Source organism: Hesperophylax consimilis, chromosome 4, assembly GCF_061612785.1.
Source record: "Hesperophylax consimilis isolate HC1 chromosome 4, BYU_Hcon_1.0, whole genome shotgun sequence".
Taxonomy (NCBI): Eukaryota; Metazoa; Arthropoda; class Insecta; order Trichoptera; family Limnephilidae; genus Hesperophylax; species Hesperophylax consimilis.
In genome coordinates this window covers 1,412,093-1,432,939 of record NC_142839.1, presented here as the reverse complement: position 1 = coordinate 1,432,939, position 20,847 = coordinate 1,412,093, and the positions used below count along the sequence as shown (strand labels likewise).

Here is a 20,847-nt window from a genome sequence, read left to right as displayed (position 1 = left end):
GGAATAACTTTATTGAGTAAAACCTCAAATTTTATATTTAAATATTGAAGACAATATTAGTGATTTCTAAACGAAAATCTGAAACAGAAAAATCAGAAAAGGAAACGGTCACATCTGGGACTCGAACCCAGGACCCTTGTCTTTCCGGGACAGTGCTCTACCAACTGAGCTAATGAGCTGAGCTAATTAAAAAAATAAATAAAAATGCATTTAGTTCGGGTTGAATCTTGCGATCATACATAAAGATAGTTGCCAATAAAAATGTGCGGTGAAAAAATGAAGACAATGTTAGTAGTTCTTATTCGAAGTATGACACAGTTAAAAGTGACCGAGGGGAATAGGGTCCCATTAGCTCAGTTGGTAGAGCACTGTCCCGGAAAGACAAGGGTCCTGGGTTCGAGTCCCAGATGTGACCGTTTCCTTTTCTGATTTTTCTGTTTCAGATTTTCGTTTAGAAATCACTAATATTATCTTCAATATTTTAATCATAAAACTGTTTCAGTATTAAACAGTGGCAGAGTTGTATTTCAGATTTTTTTGTCAGATTTATAGTTAAAATCTTCAATTCAAATATATATATTTACAATAATTTTACACGAATTTCATCCACACGATTTGTGGCATTAAAAAGTTTAAGAAACTTAGTCTGATACGGGTTATCATATGTCGTGAGAATCGCTTTCAATGCTTTTACTCGGGCATTATAAATATAGCATTCGTTTACTAAACAAGGTTCCAGTTTCAACAAAATTTACTAAAATGGGTCGATTTGGTATCATTTTTGTCGTTTTTCTTTCTCTTATGGGTGCATATGTACACGGTAAGTACTGTTTTTTGATTCTAGATAATATTATTAATGTGTTTTGTTGTTATTTATCAATGCAGGCCTTTTTTCGAGTGTCCTTCTGATTCATTTATATCTATTAGCAGTGGTGTGCACAAAGTTTTAATTATAGTAGGCAGTATGAAAACAGCAAGATAATTTACGGTACAACATATTTATTTATCTATATATTCTAGGCCCATAAGGGCTGTTACAAACATTTGATAAACATAATAGGTTAGTGAAACAGTAATCAAGAAAAAATAATTGCCATTAGTAATATATAAATTCAATGCCAAAGAAATAGTATTATGCTTAGCTTAGTTTTCAATATTATTGATTTATGTTACTATAGCCTTCTTGTAAGTATACATTAATGTAATCTAGGTATAAATGAGTACCTAAATGACTCAGTCCTGGTATTGTTATTGTAATTAAAAATATTTTTCGATCGAGTAGTTGGTATGTTGAAGGTGATTAGGATCAATAAATCAGGACTCTCTGTAACAATTCATCTTAACAATTTTAAAAACAAAAGTCAAGTCGGAATCGATTCTTCTATCTGAGAGTTTTAATCATTTTAATTCTTTCATCAAGTGGTTGTAATTTATAGTTTCTTTTGGTAGACCGAGTATAAAGTTAATATATATTATAAATTTATTCTAATTTTTTTCAATGGAATCGGAGCATTTTTAAAGTTAGGGGACCAGATAGAAGAATTATATTCGACTTGACTTCGAACTTAAGAAGAATATCATATTTTTAATGTTGATTTTTGGGTGAAATCCTTTTCTTATTGTTTATTAATGATATGGTTACTGTATTAATTTGATAATAATGTTAAAATTATGCTTTTGGCCGACGATAAAAAATTCTTTAAACTCGTAAAAATTATATATAGTGCCACTATATATACAACCCTTGAGGTACTCCACTTACTTAGACACATAATTGTATGACAGATTAGAATTACTTCTTACTTCTAGAATTGTATTAGTTGGGCAGCTCTTTATCCATTCCAATAATCTACCTTCTATTCCGATTTTGCTAAGTTTATTGATAAGAATCTTATGGTTTACTTTGTCACATGCTTTTACGAAGTCGGTATTAATTGAGTGGACTTGGGATTTATTTTCAAGTGAAGATGATATAATGAAATAATTAAAAACACTTTGTTTTTACAACGATAATCTTTATTTAAAAAAATCAACATGTTACGAGAACGATGTTCTCTTCATCAGGACATTAAATGTTCTATAACTAAATTACCAAGTATAGAAAAAAGGCGTGGGTAGAAATGGAAGTAGTGGGGGGAGGGGAAGAGAGGTGGAAAGGGAGGGGCTTAGAAGATCAAAGATAAAAAATACAATGGAAATATGTTTAGGATAGGGTTATTCACAAAATTAATTTGATTATTAAAATATATTTAAATTTCTATTGATATTTTTCCTAATTTCTAATATTTCTAAATATCTAAGTGAAATCCACTAACGTTAGTGTGTAAATTTTTTAAACCAGTATTTATATCAAATGAATGGTTAAATTCAATTAGATGGTTAGCAAATTCCGAATAATTTATTGCTATTTAGACATCTCAAATGTTCCTTAAGCCTCGTTTCAAAATTTCTTCATGTTTTACCTATGTAAAAATGGTTACAATCATCAATTCAATTGGTAAACTCCGGATTTTTTCGTTTTTAGATCTTTGTCCTTGTTATTTAAAATATAATTTTTCAATTTATTATTTGTATAGAAAGCTGGCTGTATTGTATTAGGGATTTTTTTCATTATTGAATTGAATTGGAGGTTTGATGATTTACAAACAATATTTTTCCATGGTTTTTTAATATTTTCACTTAGCAACGGGTAAATGTAGGACAAATGAATTTTTTTCTTACATTTTTCCTTTAGTATGTCGTCTATTAATTTGGAGTTATAACCACTATTGGATGCAATTATTTTAATGGTGTTAACTTCAGCATTGAAATTATTTGGGGATAACGGGATATTAATTAATCTATTGATCAAATAATGGAAAGCTAAGAGTTTTTGTGAAAATGGATGGTTAGATGAGTTGTGTATAATTATACCAGCGTATGTTTCTTTTAGAAAATATTCAATTCAATCATATTATTAATTATAGTTAGGTTTTAATCCAACAAATTTATGCCACAATTAATTCCTATTTATAATGTAAATTTAATGTTTTTATGAATTTTGTTAAAAAAATTAAGAAACATTTGAAGTTGTCTTTTGGTACCGGTCCATATACGAGTACAAAAAACATCATCTACGTAACGTTTCCAAAAATAAACAAATTTTAGTAATAAGGCAGAACTATTAAAGATTTTATTTTCTACATGGTTTAAAAATACACACATCTACTAAAAGACTGGTACTTGATCTCATTGCCAAACCGTCTTTTTGTTTGAAAAATTTAAGACTACATTAAGACATTTTAATAAATCCTGGGCTAAGTCATTAGACAATTTTGAAGAATTCACTAAGTTATAATAGTTTTGCTTTCTTCAACTGGGACACTTAGAAACACACAAATTAATTTTGTGAATAACCCTATCCTAAACATATTTCCATTGTAATTTTATGTCTTTGATCTTCTTATCTCCTCCCCTTTTCACCTCTCTTCCCCGCCTCACCAATACTTCCATTTCTTCCCACGCTTTTTTTCTATGCTTAAATTTAGTTTAAGTACATTTAATGTCCTGATGAAGAGAACATCGTTATCGAAACATGTTGATTTTTTAAAAATAAAGTTTATCGTGGTAAAAGCAAAGTGTTTTTAATTATTTCATTAATAAAATGGTGCCACAAAGTGAATTTACAAAATTTGAAGAAATAATATTAATTGATTGCATGAAGAAAGATTTGTTAGAGTCAATCTGCCCGGCATGAAGCCATGTTGATTAGGTACAATGATGTATAGAGATTCTATCAAGTATAAGTTTTTCTAACAATTTGGGGATTGTAGAGAGCATGCAAATGGGTTGGTAATTTGTAACACCATGAGTATTGCCCTTTTTAAATGCAGGTGTAATATGTAGGTTTTTCCATAGATCAGGGAAGCAACCCCTCATGGAAAAATAATATATGTATATATTTTTTTAATCCTAAGCCTGTTAAATTTAATAGAATTATCCAAAACCTTTTTTCTTCTGTTCATCATTGTGCTTTTTAAGTTATTGGCATATAATGTTAGTACCAATCAATATTAATATCAACACGTGGTCACTCCACATGATTATGAATTGGCTTCCTTTAGCTTAGTAAGTACACATTATTTGTAAGAATCATTAATGTAACAATATTGTTCTTTTAAAATACTACTTAATTTTCGGGTTATTTTCATTATTTTTATAAAATGATTAACCTCGATACAAGCTAGTACTAGTGAGGATAAAAATTCGATCCTAAATAATGATACCATGTAAAGAAACGAAAAATAAATTGTATTTAAAAAAAAAATCACCACCTACATAAAGTCCATTCGTTTAAGTTATCGCTAAGAATGATTAAGCTGCAAGTCCAATATTCCAAAAACCGTTCGATTTTTGCACAAAAACCAATTACTGAATACATAAAATTTGAAGTTTTTTTCCTAAAAATTGAGTACTTATGGGTACATAAAATCATATAAATAAGTCGTCTCGTTTGATAATGGATTTGAATGTCGAAAAAGTTGTAACAATAATACTAACCAAAAAGCCAACTTAACAGGGTATTAAGGGACGTACCTGACTTCTTCTTCATTTAATTAACAGTAATTCCTACATTGTTTAGAGAAAAAATATTAATGAAATTTTGGCCTCCGGTGACGTTTTTTATGTTTTTTCGAAATAAAAACATCAAAAATCAGTCATTGGACAGTTAGGATCGGGAGGATTTTCGACTAAGTAAGTAACCAGTGACGACAGATGAAAGATTTATTTGTTTGTTTAAAAAAATAAGCTTCATAAATGTCAAATATGATTTAAGATTTTCACGGCCAAAAGTATTTTGGTTATTTGTTTTTGGGGTGTTATGCCGTGTTGCACTAACTCTTTCTTTAGCCAACGTTTTGGACAGCATTGCAGTGTCCATCATCAGGGCAGATGTGTTATTGTTTTGTTTGTTTCATAAATTTCATCGTGGGCAAGAATTTAATCAACATTTTTTTGTACAAATAATGTCGGGAATCACTGGTTAAAGTATGTCAGGTATGTACACTCCTTCACGTCCTGTATAATGTGAAATCATCTAATAAATGCTGTGGAAACGTGGTAAAAATTAGAAATGTTTTTGTGTTGCAGGAGATAGCTATTATGATGAGCGAGACATTCTCGATGTCCCATACATGGCAGCTATATACGAGACAAAAGACGGGGTCGAAGATAAATTCCAATGCAACGGAGTTATATTAGACTCTTCATTCATTTTGACCACTGCGTCATGCCTTGCGTAAGAAACGATTTTATTTATATTATGTATAGGGCTTTGGAAACTATTCAGAAAACTGTTTATCCAGTAGGTATCTCTTGAAATGGTGATCACCATAACTAGATCCAGTAGTTACCTCTTGACATGGTGATCACCCAATAACTAGATCTAGTAGGTACCTCTTGACATGGTGATCACCCATAACTAGATCCAGTAGGTGCCTCTTGACATAGTGATGACCTAATAATTAGATCCAGTAGGTACCTCTTGACGTGGTGATCACCCAATAACTAGATCTAGTAGGTACCTCTTGACATGGTGATCACCATAACTAGATCTAGTAGGTACCTCTTGACATGGTGATCACCCATAACTAGATCCAGTAGGTACCTCTTGACATGGTGATGACCTAATAATTAGATCCAGTAGGTACCTCTTGACATGGCAATCACCCAAAAACTAGATCGCATTCAATAATAATGATTGCTTTATAAAAAAATCCTTATTTTGTCGGGTTTGGAGACCACGATCTTTGGTCGGTATGGTAATCTAGTATAGTATAGTAAAACTTCAATCAGTGTTTAATGCAGAAGCACGGCTCGTAACCGGGGTCTCTAAATATTCGCACTTTTCAGAACACCTTCGTAACCTTCATTGGCTTAAGTGCCCTGAAAGAATCCAGTACAAATTGTGCCGAATGGTGTTTAAATCCATCAATGAAATGGCCCCATCCTACATCTCTGAACCATCCCGGTAAACACTGGTTGCAATCCAAGCGCAAGCCAAATGTTTGGTGATCGCGCTTTCGAAGCATCTGGGCCGAAGGCTTGGAATAAACTCCCTCCGGAACTAAGATCATTAAAAAGTCCAACAGAATTCAGATCTAAACTAAAAACTTGCCTTTAGATTTTAACTTAAATATACCTGCCTGAGAGTAGCATTCTTGTAATGCCTGTAATAAATCATATTCGTACTTTTCTTATTGGCTTTACATTATTCGAAATCTGTCTTATACCGAGAGACGAATCACATTTGTGTAGACGAATTCTGATCAAAACTTTGTACTGTAGTACCGCTCTGTTTAAAATTTCCTTTCTTAAACACGCCAATTAAAGAGCGTAAATACATATTATTAAAATAAATACGGGAAAGTATAATTATATATTTATATATACCTCTAATTATATCAATTATATTATGAATGTCAAATATATTATATAATATATTAATTATATCAATACCTACCTACCCTTCTAAGTCTAGTTTTGACGTATTTCTATCTCCACATTAAATTAATAAAAATCACCAAACAAAACAACTGTGAACTGAGTTTAAAGTGCACATTATTTCTGAATTGAAGACCGCGTGTCAAACCAGACATTTTTTATCTCGTGAAGTGACCTATTTTTAGTATTTTTACCTTAATTTCAATACTGCCACGAAGTGTCAATTTCTACTTGAAAGAATCTTTTGCTGTAAAACACAATAAGTGTCTCCTTCGGAAATTTAAGTGATTACCATCATATAATAAAATTAACCATAAAAACACACTTTTTTATATAAATTTCGTGTAAAACATCATTATCGCGAATACACAATGCATCGTTTGCGAAAAAAACATTGTTACTCCATCATACTTTATATGCTGTTGTGTTTGTGAAAAAAACTACCATCTTGGCTGTGCAGAAAATTATGATACATCACGGCGAAGTGCAAGAAGTTTACAATGGAAGTGTAAAAAATGCGTTAAAAATATCAAACATATTAAACCAAAGCAACCTACAAATGACGTATTATCCAATGAACATGAACAGCTATTTTCTGTCAAATAAGCAAAACAGTCTACCTAACCGCTAAAACCTGTAAACACAAATCAATCAAATGACACAGAAAACTTATCAACCACAACCACAGATGGCGCTAATGATATTTTAACGAAACATCTATTTATAAAGGAACTATCAGACTTCAAAACATCGAAATCATAAAATCAATCCAATTTATGTCAGATCAACAATAAGATCTAAGTAAGCGCTTAAAGATTGTCGAACTGAAAAACATGAAAAAGTCAAGGATGATATAATTTTACTAAAAAATCGACTAAATCAATCCTAAAAAAATACTATTCTAAACAGGATGAAAAAATTGATAGATTTGAGTTTTTAAGTCAAGTTTGCAATATCGACATACGAGGTGTTCCGGAGTCAGACTGAAAATAAAGTAGAAGTTCTCAAAAAAATCTCTAAAATTATTAACTACAATAATACCGACGCACCATTATATTGTGTTTTATCAAAAATCTACAGATTGGGACCGAAAAATTCCGAGAAAAATCCAAGATCGATTATTTCGACGTTCAACAACATTAAATCACGCGACGACTTCCTATCCAAAATCAAAAGTTACAAAAAATCTACCACAATTTCGACAAATAAATTAAATACAATGGATCTGGGATTATCGCAAGACGCCAGACACATCTATGTGTCCGAACACTTAACTCAAATAGGAAAATTTTTGCTATCTCAATAAAAAATACGGCATTTGATTGGTTCAAATCATACCTAATAGATAGAAAGAAATGTGTTAAGTTACCATCACTTAAACCATCTCATCACACCAGCATCAATTTTGGTGTACCGCAGGGCAGTGTACTCGGTCCCACACTTTTCCTCATTTATATTATGACTTATGTAGATTATTTATTGATGGCAACATAATTACTTTCGCCGATGATACTGCCCTAGTAATGAAAAGTAAAACATGGGAAGAAAAATTTCATAGAGCCGATCTAACATTGAAAATTATCAAACAATGGTTGAATAATAATCTACTAACATTAAACATAACCAAAACGAAATATCTAACCTACAGTCTTAACATTCAAGGTTAACTTTCAACCAATCATATCTAAAAATACATTCTTGTAGAGATATCTCTAGTTGTCAATGCAACCCACTGGAACGAGTAGATTCCATCAAATATTTGGGTGTAATAATTGACAATAAACTCCGGTGGGAAGATCACGTAATCAATGTTACAAACCGTATACGGATATTGGCGTATATCTTCAGATCATTACGAAATATTCTAAATAAAAACAAACTAAAGACGGTATATTTTTCCCTATGTCAATCAATTATATTTCACGGTATAATCTTCTTCTATAACTTCATCAGTTATTTGTCAAGTGATAAAGAGTGCATGTCAAAAAATCGCTCCACAAAAATATCCAAAATTTGTAGATTATAATTCCTAATAACCATATAATTTATCGTTAAATGTGTCCCCGAAGAACACTCTAGAGAATTGTCGAATTTTGTGAAATCTATAAAGTCTCATTTATATTTTACAAGTGTTTTAAACTAACTGTGAAGTGTCAGAGTGTTCTTGCCGAAAAATCAACCATCTGTTATTATATACTGTGCTAAGGCAATTTACAGTATATAGGAGTGAAATACGCCAAAACACAGAAGGGAGCCGTGGCAGCGCGGGTTAACGCACCACTATCGCTTGCACATTATTCTCCCGCGGCGCATCGAGTTCGATCCTCACACCGGCAAAAAAAAAAAAAAAAACTTTACTTTTTTTTAAATTTAAATAAACAATCCTACACCATCTATCTGAAGAAATAAGAACTAATTATTGACAACATCACTTTTAGCCAAAATCACAACCAGGCATAATCATTCTCGCTCTGTGCATTAGTCACGATACTGTGTCTACATTCAAATTAAAAATTAAATATTTAAATAAATAATTCCTATAAACATGAGTCGACAGAGGAATGCACAAAAGAAATTAACGACATCTAGTGACGCTGAGGAAGATGACAATAAAATCATTAGTTATATCGATAAAAAGTTTCGAGAAATGAACGAAACAATTAATACGAAACTAAATATTCTGCCAGACATAAAAGACTCCATCAGCTTCATTTCCGCCGAGTATGAAGACCTGAAAAAAATGTTATCTGATTCATTGGGCACAATAAAAAATTTACAAGCTGAGAATGTTAAGCTAAACTCAGAAGTGCGCGATCTTAACGCACGCGTGTCCCACATGGAACAGACAGCCAGGGAAACCAACGTAGAGATCCAGTGCGTACCTGAGCATAAATCTGAGAATCTGATATCGATCGTTAAACAACTTGGAACCGTGATTTCTCGCCCCTTTGCCGAGTCGGAAATACTTAACATTCATCGAGTCCCCAAGATCAAACCAGATTCCAGAAGGCCCAAGTCAATCGTCGTGAAGCTCCCGAGCGTGAGGGCAAGGGATGAAGTCCTGGCTGCAGTCGTCAGCTACAACAAGAAAAACATGAACTCCAAGCTAAATTCAACACATCTAGGCATCGACGGCATCAAATCACCGGTATACGTCAGCAAACACCTCACACCAGCAAACAAGGCCCTGCATGCAGCCACGAGGATTAAAGCGAAAGAAGCTAATTATAAATTCGTGTGGATCCGTAATGGTAAAATACTTGTACGTAAAGATGAAAACACAGCGCATGTAGTGGTGATTCGCAACCAGGACTCGTTAGCTTCGCTTGCCTGATTCCTACCGTATTTTGTTTAATTTCAATTGGTATATTATCTGTGAATTATCTATACTGACATGGACAACCTAAGAATTTATTACCAGAATTGCAGGGGTTTAAGAACTAAACTTAATGAAGTTTATCTAGAAATACTTAATAACAATTTTGATATTATTATTTTAACTGAAACATGGTTGAACGACTCTATATCTGATGCAGAAATTTTTGGCTCGCGTTATAATGTTTTCAGAAGGGACCGTAACAGTTCTTCTAACCATAAAAGTGACGGAGGGGGTGTGCTGATAGCCGTTTTACAAGAGTACCAAACAAACCGCTGTAAGCATTGGGAAAGTACCTTGGAAGACGTATGGGTGACTATCAAATTCAGCCAGAACAAATTAACGAGATGTCTCTATATCTGTGCTCTTTATATACCCCCCCCCCCGTTGCTTGTTGATAATTTTGAATACCTTTTTGAAAAAATTAGCAATGTTTTGGAAGGCGTTGGTGAATCGAATTTGTTAATTATAGGAGATTTCAACCTGGCAGGTATTCGTTGGACCCGCAATGAGCCTAACCAGACTCATTTCTTATCTCCAGAAAATTATAATAATGACATCGGCAACCATCTTGTGAACTTTCTTGCCCTAAATAACCTCAATCAATTCAATGACATTGTGAATAGTAACGGTAGAATCTTAGATCTCGTTTTATCCAATTCACATGAACTACAAGTCAGGCAAAGTACCGATATCTTAAGTCGCATTGATGTACATCACCCACCCTTAGAGATTGATTTTAGTTTTGATTTCAAATTAACAAAAATGCTAAAAAATAAAACCTTACTTAAATATGATTTTAATAAAAATGATTACATTCAATTCAATAAGGAATTACAAGAACTAGATTGGGCATTACTTTTACCTGAATTCATGTCGGTGGACAATATGGTTTCTATATTTTACACTCATCTGAATCGTATAATTGAGAAATGCGTAACCAAAATTGTAAATTGTAATAAGCAGTATCCCCACTGGTACTCACCAGACTTAGTTAAACTTATTAAGGAAAAAAATAAATTTCGAATTCTTTATAAAAAATATAAAAATCCTCGTGATAGAAATTCTTACGAACTCTTACGCACCCGTTGTTCCAAACTCATTAGTAATTGCTACTTTAAATATATTCAACAAATCGAATCGTGTCTGGTTAATCATAATAGCGTTAAAACTTTTTGGAGATTTATCAAACAAAAGAAAAAAAATAACAGTACTATCCCCCAAAATATGACGTATGGAGAAAAAAAGTCATCCAATGGCGAGGAAAGCAGTGAACTATTTGCCCAACACTTTTCATCAGTATATGAGAAAGATAACATAAGAGGCAACGAAGAGACTCAACCTCATCCCGTTTCAATAGATCAATCAAACGGCGTTCTGCACACAGTAAATATTAGTGTGCACGATGTAAAAATAGCAATGCTTAACCTCGACCAGAGCAAAGGTCCGGGTCCCGACAAAATTCCACCTATCCTAATTAAAAAGTGTGCACACAGTCTCGCACTCCCTCTGACTATCATTTACAGGAAATCGTTGTCTTCATCCGTTTTCCCAACAAGATGGAAACAAGCAAATATTGTACCTATACCTAAAAGTGGCGACCTTCACGACGTCACAAACTATAGACCCATCTCCATTCTCTGTTCATTTGCTAAAATTTTCGAAAAAATAATTTGTCCAAGTCTGAATTATCATCTCAAAAATCTTATTACTCCAAAACAGCATGGATTTCTCTCCCAGAAATCAACATCCTCCAATTTACTTTGCTATGTCACTACCTTAACCGAAGCTGTCGATAAAGGTCAACAGATAGACAGCATCTACACTGACTTTAGCAAGGCTTTTGATAAGGTAAATCACAGATTATTAATACATAAACTAAAACGCATGGGTGTTCATGGTACCTTGCTAAACTGGTTTCACTCCTATCTAACTGACCGTGAACAAAGAGTAGTATTTGATGGTTATGAGTCAAGAGGATTAGATGTGCCGTCTGGAGTACCTCAAGGGTCCCATTTGGGCCCGATCTTGTTCCTTGTTTTTATTAATGACTTGTGCGATGTTATTTTGGATTCTAAAATTTTATTGTTCGCCGATGATTGTAAGATTTTTAAAATTATCCACACATTACTTGATTCAATACTCCTTCAAAATGATATCAACAGAGTTTCTAAATGGTGCACTGACAATAGAATGTTTCTGAATTCTTTAAAATGTGTCCACATAACTTTTACACGTAAACGCAACTCAATCTCAACTCAATATTTTATCGACGGTACTAAACTCCAGGAAGTCACAACCATTCGGGACCTAGGCGTAATATTTGATAAAAAACTAACTTTCACACCTCATATCGACAGCATTATTTCTAGATCCCTAAAAATGCTAGGATTTATCAAACGAAATAGTAAAAATTTTCAGAATCCCAAATCAAAAATAACGCTATACAATTCCTTCACCCGCAACGTGTTGGAGTACGCAAGTTCTATATGGAGTCCAACCTACAAAGTTCATATTCAGCGAATAGAGCGGGTTCGAAAACATTTTATGTACCACCTAGCGTATTGTGATAAGCGAGCTCGATCACTTCCTCATTACACCGATAGACTAAATTTCTACAATGTACGCACCCTTGAACAGAGAAGACTAAATATCGATTTAAATTTCCTTTTCAAAATTATTAATGCTCTAATAAACTGCCCTTTTTTACTCTATCAAATTATGTTCAACGTTCCTAGAATTGGTTCCCGACTAATACATTATATTCCGTTACATATCAAAAAATATAAAACTAAGCTGGGGTATGACTCACCTTTACCAAGAATGTGCCGTTATTTTAACGAGACATATAAAAGTCATCCCATTGATTTGTCAATGTCATCACTGGCCACCTTCAAATCAAACGTAAACAAGACTTAAAGCTACCTATCGTGTTGATCTATAAAATAATTACTGTTGCTGTTATGAAATGTATATGTAAGTGTATGTATTTGTGTATACATGTATGCATGTAGGTGCATACATGTACATTATTCTTTACGTATAGTTTTGTGTTCATCAATGTTGTGTTTGTCTGTAATTAGTGATAGTATCAACCAAGTTTAATTAGTGTAATTGAATTTCGAGAGCTTTGATATGAATCACTGTTGACAATCCTAAGAAAAAAAAAAATAATAGTCTGGGGAGGATGCTCTAAAACTATATTAGAAACATTAATTGAAGCTCAAAAATTGATTATGCTGACTATCTTAAAAGTACACTACACTCACCCCACGAAGGACTTATTTAAGGACTTCAAATTATTCAATATAAAATCCCTATACATCAAACACATCCTCCTACTACAAATTCAAAAAACACATTTTTGAATCAACCTACATATAACACAAGATACTCCAACCAATCCATCTACACTATTCCAGCAACAAGAACCTCAATGGCTCAGTCACAATTTAATTTTCTTGCTCCTAAAATCATCAACAATTTACCAATAGAAATAAAGTCAGATTTCTTATGAGTGAGTGGGATAGTGTCGGTAACCTGCTTCTCGTACTCAGATAGAGGTGTATATATTGTTTACATGTGTGAGGAAGAAGATACATGTATGTAGGTATATGTATGTTGTGAGTATTAGTGTTGTATATGTATATGAATGTATGTATGTATATGTATTTGCGTGTCCATGTGTATGTATGTATGTACATATTCGTACTACTTTATATATTTGTGTTTATTTTATAGAAAACTTTGAAAACATATTTTTAAAAAAATTTTCATAATTTTTTTATGAAATATAATATTATATAATTCTACCAAAATATGTTTACACTAGACTTAAATTCAAACTAACCATTCCTCCATTGGGAACCATGAAACAGGCAGCTGCCTAGTATGGTGCTCTAATGTACTTCTCTAAATAAATGTATTAATCATGTATCATGTACTTATAAATAAGTAAATAAATAAAATATCTAATTTTCCAATTATGACTTGTGCGTGCGAATTTTGAAACCATTTTATTTAGTGCAAATATGATACTATTTATTTGCTGGAGAATTTCAGATATATAGCTATGATTTTTTTTTTTTTTTTTTTTATTATTGATACATTTTTTTTACAATATTTTATATTTCAATTTAGTAATGTTGGCCTCACTGGGTTGTTTACCCGTGCTGAGGCCCCCATGTTATAATTTAAGAATTTATACATTTAAAAAAAAATAAAAGAAAAGAAAAACAACATTAAAATAAAGATAAATTTAAAATAAAAAATAAAGATTAAAAATTAAAATATAATTATAACACTAAAAGAAAAATATCAAAAGAGAATGTAAATCGGCATTTATAATGATATATGTGTTTGTGTGTGTTGTGTGTTTTATATTTTTTTTTGTGTTGCGTGTATATGTTTTATTCTTTTATGTTATAGTATTTTGGTAATAATGTCTTTTTGTTCTTTAATCCATTTTTTTATTTTGTGTTTGAATTTATTTTTATTTTCCTCAATTTTTGTTTCAAGTGGAAGACTGTTGAATGCTTTAATAGCGTGGTATTTATGGTGTCTTTGTCCAAAGGTAGTGTTTACCGTCGGAGTTTTTATGTTTTCTTTGTACGCTTGTCTGACCGGTCTATTAGTGATATTTTGTGTTTGTTGGGGTTTGTTTTTTTGGTCGAAAATGTAGTTTAGTAGTGTTTTAACATATAATTGGCGTATATCAAGTACGTCACAGCTTTTAAATATTTGGTCTGTGTCGGTTAGTTTATGTTTTTTGAGTATTACCTTTAATATCGTTTTCTGTGCGATTTCTATTTGAGCGATAGCTGCGTTTGTCGCTCCTCCCCAAGCAATTATTCCATATTCTATTATTGATTGGCATAGTGCATAATATATTGTTTTCAATTGTTTTATTTTATATATGTTTCTTATGTTTAGGAAAATGTGTATTGTTCTGAGGAGTCTATTTGTGATTTGTTTGATGTGATGTGTCCATCTAAGATTATGGTCAATTAGGATTCCTAGATACTTTATTTGTTCTGTTTTTTCTAGAGGGGGGCAATCGCAGATGTTGGTGTTTATGCATTCGTGTATTTTTATGGTGTTTGTATTGTTTTTTGGCTGTCCTGTGTTAGTTATGCTGTACGTTGTGAATTTTGTTTTCGATATGTTTAGTGTGAGTGTATTTGAGTCCAACCATTTTTTCACTTGCGTGATTCCTAGATTCGCTATGTTATAAACCTTATTCCAATCCTTAGATTTAAATAATAAAACTGTGTCGTCTGCGTAACTAATTATTTTTCCATCTATTTCCATGCTGCAAAGTTCATGATATACCTAAATTTGTTTTTTTTTAGTGGAAAGAGTATTTTTAATAGAGTGGTTCGTGTTGGATCAAGTTTTGCGGACCGCGGTGGAAGTAAATCGAACAGTGCGGGACTTACAATTCACCCACAATACGACCCAGACTTTGATTACGATATCGCTATCCTCGAGGTGTATCCAAAATTGGTCTTAAGCTCTCGTATTGCTGCTGTGAAGCTACCAGAACAGGATTCTTTATTAGACGGCATTGTCTATGGAAACTATATTTCATGGGTAAGTACGAGTACATTAAATTACATTCTTGTCGACGAGGAAAATGTTTTGTTTAATTAAAATATTATTTATTCAAGTTATTTCGACTGTCGGTGCATTCGTGGCGTGAAATATTCCTACGTATTCCTGCGTAATTCGTAAAATTATTTAATTCAAAATTGAAAATGACAAGTATTAAATCACATCAGATAAGCGATCAATTAGGTACCTACCAAAATTATTTTAAATATTTCATAATTTTTTATTCGAAATGTGTTTGACAGATACTTAGCACATTAATAGAGAAGATATACATTACTGAGACAAGGCGTGTTGTTTCACTGATATAAGTCCAGATGACGCACTTAAGCGGGCCGTCCATATACCTGTTTTATTCGGTGAATCACTATGATTTTCATATGCGGCGCTACTTTTTTTGTTCGATTAGTGCGATCAAATATAAAATAATCAACTGTGCACCCTAAAGTTTAAGTTTACACTTACGGAATTCAATTCAATTCGTGTCATTTATTTATATACCTAATGTTATTGGGTAGTTGTCGCAGTTTGTTTGTCGTAACACTCGAAAGATTAATTTTCTTCATTTGAAAGGCAATGATCCCGAGGCTGTCTATTTGAAAATATTGTTATTTAATGTTATTTACGTAAATAATAATTTACGAGAAAATTTGCCATACGACACACCATTTTGACAGAATACCGATATGAACATCGCGTATAATTCGCGTTTGTTTGTAGGCAGTGTAGAAAACATGAGAGAGAGAAAAAAATCGTAGTAAACCTTTAAATATTAAGAAACTACAATTATATGTTGTTTGGGACCAAATTTGGTCGCCTAATAATTAACGCGTGCGTGGCCAGCGATCTCGAATAATTGTCTATTATGTCGATTATGTTTCTCATGTTTTCTACACTGCCTACAAACAAACGCGAATTATGCGCGATGTTCATATCGGTGTTCTGTCAAAATGGTGTGTCGTATGGCAAATTTTCTCGTAAATTATTATTTACCTAAATAATATTAAATATCAATATTTTTCAAAATCGTTAATGCATAAAAGTTGTTGTTTATAGTCATTAAGTTGAATCAAATAATTGTTTTATTTTAAATGGGTATTAAAAACGGTAGTCGTAGGTAAATAATTATCAAATATTTTTATATTAATACTAAATACTTTTAGCTCCAGAAATTCTACAATCCTACTTTATAAAAGTAAAAATGATTTTGTGAGAATGACTTTTTTTGTAAATTATAAATTGAGTATTGTTTAAATTTCTTTCGTTCTTATGCTAAGACATATCATGTCAGTTATGTTAAGGCGAAGCTTAATGCCAAATCACTATTGAAATCATTATTCGAATTGGTTTACATTATGAATACCATATGCTTTAGATAAAATGAAGGTTTTTTATCATTTCCTTTGAGTAGAATACAAATAAAAAATAATTACTTAATAAAAAATATAAATATAAACAGCAAAATAAAATATTGATTCAATAGAAATGTATGAACGCATAAAAGAAACAACTGAAAAAAATATATTATAGCTAAGATTATCTGTGACAGTTTCCCTTGACTAACTTTTTTGCTTTCTTATAAAATTGTTTACAAAATAAATAAAAACCACTTTTGTGCTTGAAATTGAGCGTTCCTAGACTAATTTCGTCAAGCAATTTTAATGCCTATTACCCATATTCGTGACGATATAAGGCACACAAAGAATATACACATTTTTGGCTTGTAGCTTCCTCTTAAAAGTAACGTTCGTTATATTCTACACATTCATAGAAATTGTTAATATAATTATATTATTACAATAATCTTTTTGCAAGTAATGCTTTAAAATATACGTACGCAATATGAATACGAATAAATAGTTTTGTCGGCATACTCTCAACTCAATTCATTCAAGTATTACTCTCTATAAACTCAATTCATTCAAGACAGGCATACACATACAATATTGGATTGAATCATCTATACTATATTGTATTTGTATGCTTTTCTTAAAAGAGTGGAGTTTTTATACTGACAAAACTATTTATTCATATTCATATGTCATATGTACGGGCGCAAACAAATAATTAGTCTTAATATTTAAAAGCATAACTTGCAAAAATCGTATTTAAAAAAAAATAACGCCATCTATAAACTCGTTGATTATCAAGGACGTTGGAAAATCATTCCCTATCTTCAGATATGTCAAGTATACAAATTTTCATTGAACGAATTAAATCTATTGTCGTGATTGATTTTTGTGATATTATGCCACGTTACGCTTCCTCTCTCTTTAACCAACGTTTCTAAATACCCAGCAGTGTCCATTATTGGGGCAGTATGATGATGAAGGAGATGGTTGCTTAACACGACCCTAAAAACCAATCGCGATAATACTCATGTATAATCGCGATAATCTAAAATCACATCCGAATTAAATCTAATTTATATTTAATTGTACTTTTTTCATTTTATTTTCAGAGCTTTTCGACAGAACTGACTGTTAATAAAATGGGTCTTGATGCTTTGAGCAATACTTCTTGTAGAGAGAGCTATCAATCGATCTACCCAAAGAAAGAATTATTTACGGACAGAATGATATGCACCGAACCAAGCAGATATTTGTGTAGCCACAGACCTGGCTCACCATTTCTTGTCAATGACACCCTCTATGGGTTGTACTCCTGGACCTACAGGTGTGACAATCCGGCCGTCTTTACGAGGGTGTCCGCATTCATAAGCTGGATTGACTCCATACTACTTGAGCCATAACACGACCGACCGTCCAGATGAGATTTAATTGACCCTAGCTGACGTGTACCCGGCGTTGATTTACTTTTCTCAACTTTCCAAAAATATTATATTTATTTTATAATAGAAATTATTAAATTAATTATGATATCCTGGGTAAGCAGATAGAAATATACCTTACACAGAAATAAATGACTTGAAAGCTTTGGATACCTTCCCTACACATTTAAAACAATGACAAATTTATTTTACAATAATAGTCAAAATAATTGAAGGTAGGTCGGTACCTACAGACTATAATAATGTTACTGTACCTAGAAGAAGAAAAAACAAAATTTATACCATTCCCTATTAGTAAATTTAAATCATAACCAAAGTTAAAAATTATCACACACCAAAGTGAATGTAATGTAACTAATTGCAATCAAAGTGAATGTAATGTAACCAAGCATTTTCTATACTTAGTACCATTTCCAAAATTAAATATCTTCGTGTATATACAGATCGACATCTTAAATAGAATACACATATTTGTAAATTTGTCAAACGAGTTGGGAAATGTATTAATATATTTCTAACACTTAAATATTCTTAGACTAAAAAACATAAAAACAGTATATGTTCAATCTATATTGCAATGTTGTGTTATTTCCTTAAGAGCAATATAATATTTAAAAAAAATTTAATCAAATTACTAATAATTCAAAGATTAAAAATGAAAATCTTAAAAAAAACATTTAAATTTTCTATTAAAACCCATTTTACAATATTCAATGGACCCAATACAATAGACAAAATTGATAAAAAAATTCCATTATACATATTTTAAAATATTTTTTTTAATTATTATTCAATATACCACTTGCATGCATTTAATACTGATGTTAAAACAATTGTGTAGATGTGAGGTTGGATCTTGCTACTAAGATTTCGAAAATGTTACTAAAAAAATATAGACATGTAGTTTTAATAATAAAATAAAAAAAACAGTTTTTTTATAATGTCCGATCTAAAAATTTCTTAAGTAATTATTATTACAAAATTCTACACTGATTTTTTAAAATATGGTTTCACGACTACTACTGGGCACACTTACTGCTGGTCACCTGCTACTGGCCACTTACTGCTAGCCACCGACTGCTAGTTTTTGTCCAACAGACCAAAACGTAAATCGGGAGAAATAGGGCTTCAAATTTTTTTTATGAAAAACGCATATACAATGAAATTTGCTCATTCTAAGCTTACTAAAATGATTTAAAGTAATGAAATTATTATTTTTAAGTAAAATTCCTTCCAAATGTTTAAAATTACGCAGAAAACACGTTTTTAATTTGAATGTAGGACACAGTGTTGGATAAACAAGCTCGGAATATCGATTTAATTTTGGTGGAATTAAGACAAACTGCGTCTTGACAACACACTAAAAATATTTTTTTTCACTTTTATCGTTTAAATAAATGCTTTCGGAGAATAACTGCATACTTAACTCAATTTTTCCAAAAATGGTGTGTTGGACAAAAACGAACTAGAGCGACGTATTGGACATCTACTACTGGCCACCTACTGCAACCGCCGCTGTCGCCATCGATTCAACGGCGAGAACATCTCCACTGAAAAGCCAATCAATAGATGCATGACGTGCTTCTTTTTGAATCATAACTGAAAGCATTACTTTTGAACAGGTGTACCTACTGGTCTAAGCCTTGGACAGATATTGGCTATGAATCGATTGGTTCTGTTTCTATTTGTGTATTTAAACACAGTAGTACTTTACTTCTTGTGAATTAGGTTGGCTGTGCTCCACCTTGAGGTGTTTTGTCCAAAACATCACAAAATTAAATTATCAAAAGACTCGAATTAAAATTCAAATTCAAGCAACATTTATTGTACTACTGTACTATTTCTTACAGCTAACCCATACACAAGAATTTTTATTTTAAATTCCGATTTTATTGTCCGGGTTAAATCTTCCCCAAAGGAAAAACTAAACCCTTCCACACACTTTTCCACAAATGATCATCTAGTCAATCAACATTATGTAAGTGCATTATAAAAGCAAAATAAATACAAAACAATACAAGAACAACATGTCAACTCACCAGAGATCAAATGGGAAAATAATTCACCGACTCCAGATATTTTCATATCAGAGGGTTCGGCTCGGTAGAACTTCTAACAGGGCCTATAAATCCTACTGATCCCTCAACATAAATATTTAAAAAATCTTTCGTTATTCTACATGTATTCAAAATGACTGACTTTTGCATCGTTATATATAAATTTTTTGATAGATCTAATACGCCTAAATTTTTAATGAGAGAGCTAGGTATAATGCCAGTAGCCGAAATAACGAATGGTAATATTTTTATCGTCTGAGAATTCCAAATTCTTTTAATTTCATTTCCTAAATCTGTGTATTTTCTTATTTTTTCATTAACAGATTTTTGAATATTACAGGAATTTATATATTATTGAGTAAGTAATATATTTATATTTTGATGAGTAAGTATTATAATTTTATTTAAATCTACACTGATCGAGGGTTACTGTGTACAGGGGCTTATTATTTACAGTTTTTTCCAGACGTCTTGTACAAAAAGTATTTGAAGAAATCCAAACGAAAATTCTTTGATTTCCAAAATTTCAA

At 31.8% G+C, this 20,847-nt stretch overlaps 1 protein-coding gene across 1 annotated transcript; it reads left to right on the top strand.

Moving 5' to 3' along the window:
• The first annotated feature begins 715 nt into the window (after window positions 1–715).
• Window positions 716–18,392, top strand: LOC149424007 (trypsin-5-like). The gene is made up of 4 exons (XM_089631111.1): window positions 716–820; window positions 5,131–5,278; window positions 15,211–15,451; window positions 17,931–18,392. The coding sequence occupies exons 1-4, from the start codon at window positions 760–762 to the stop codon at window positions 18,219–18,221; spliced, it is 741 nt and encodes a 246-aa protein (XP_089487237.1). The 5' UTR covers window positions 716–759; the 3' UTR covers window positions 18,222–18,392.
• Window positions 18,393–20,847: the final 2,455 nt, after the last annotated feature.

Bases quoted from the DNA above. Each gene is read 5' to 3' on its own strand.
- LOC149424007 (XM_089631111.1), top strand. From the start codon at position 760: ATGGGTCGATTTGGTATCATTTTTGTCGTTTTTCTTTCTCTTATGGGT. The intron at 5,279-15,210 runs GTAAGAAACGAT...GTTTTTTTTTAG, and splicing joins ACCACTGCGTCATGCCTTGC to TGGAAAGAGTATTTTTAATA. The intron at 15,452-17,930 runs GTAAGTACGAGT...TTTTATTTTCAG, and splicing joins ATGGAAACTATATTTCATGG to AGCTTTTCGACAGAACTGAC.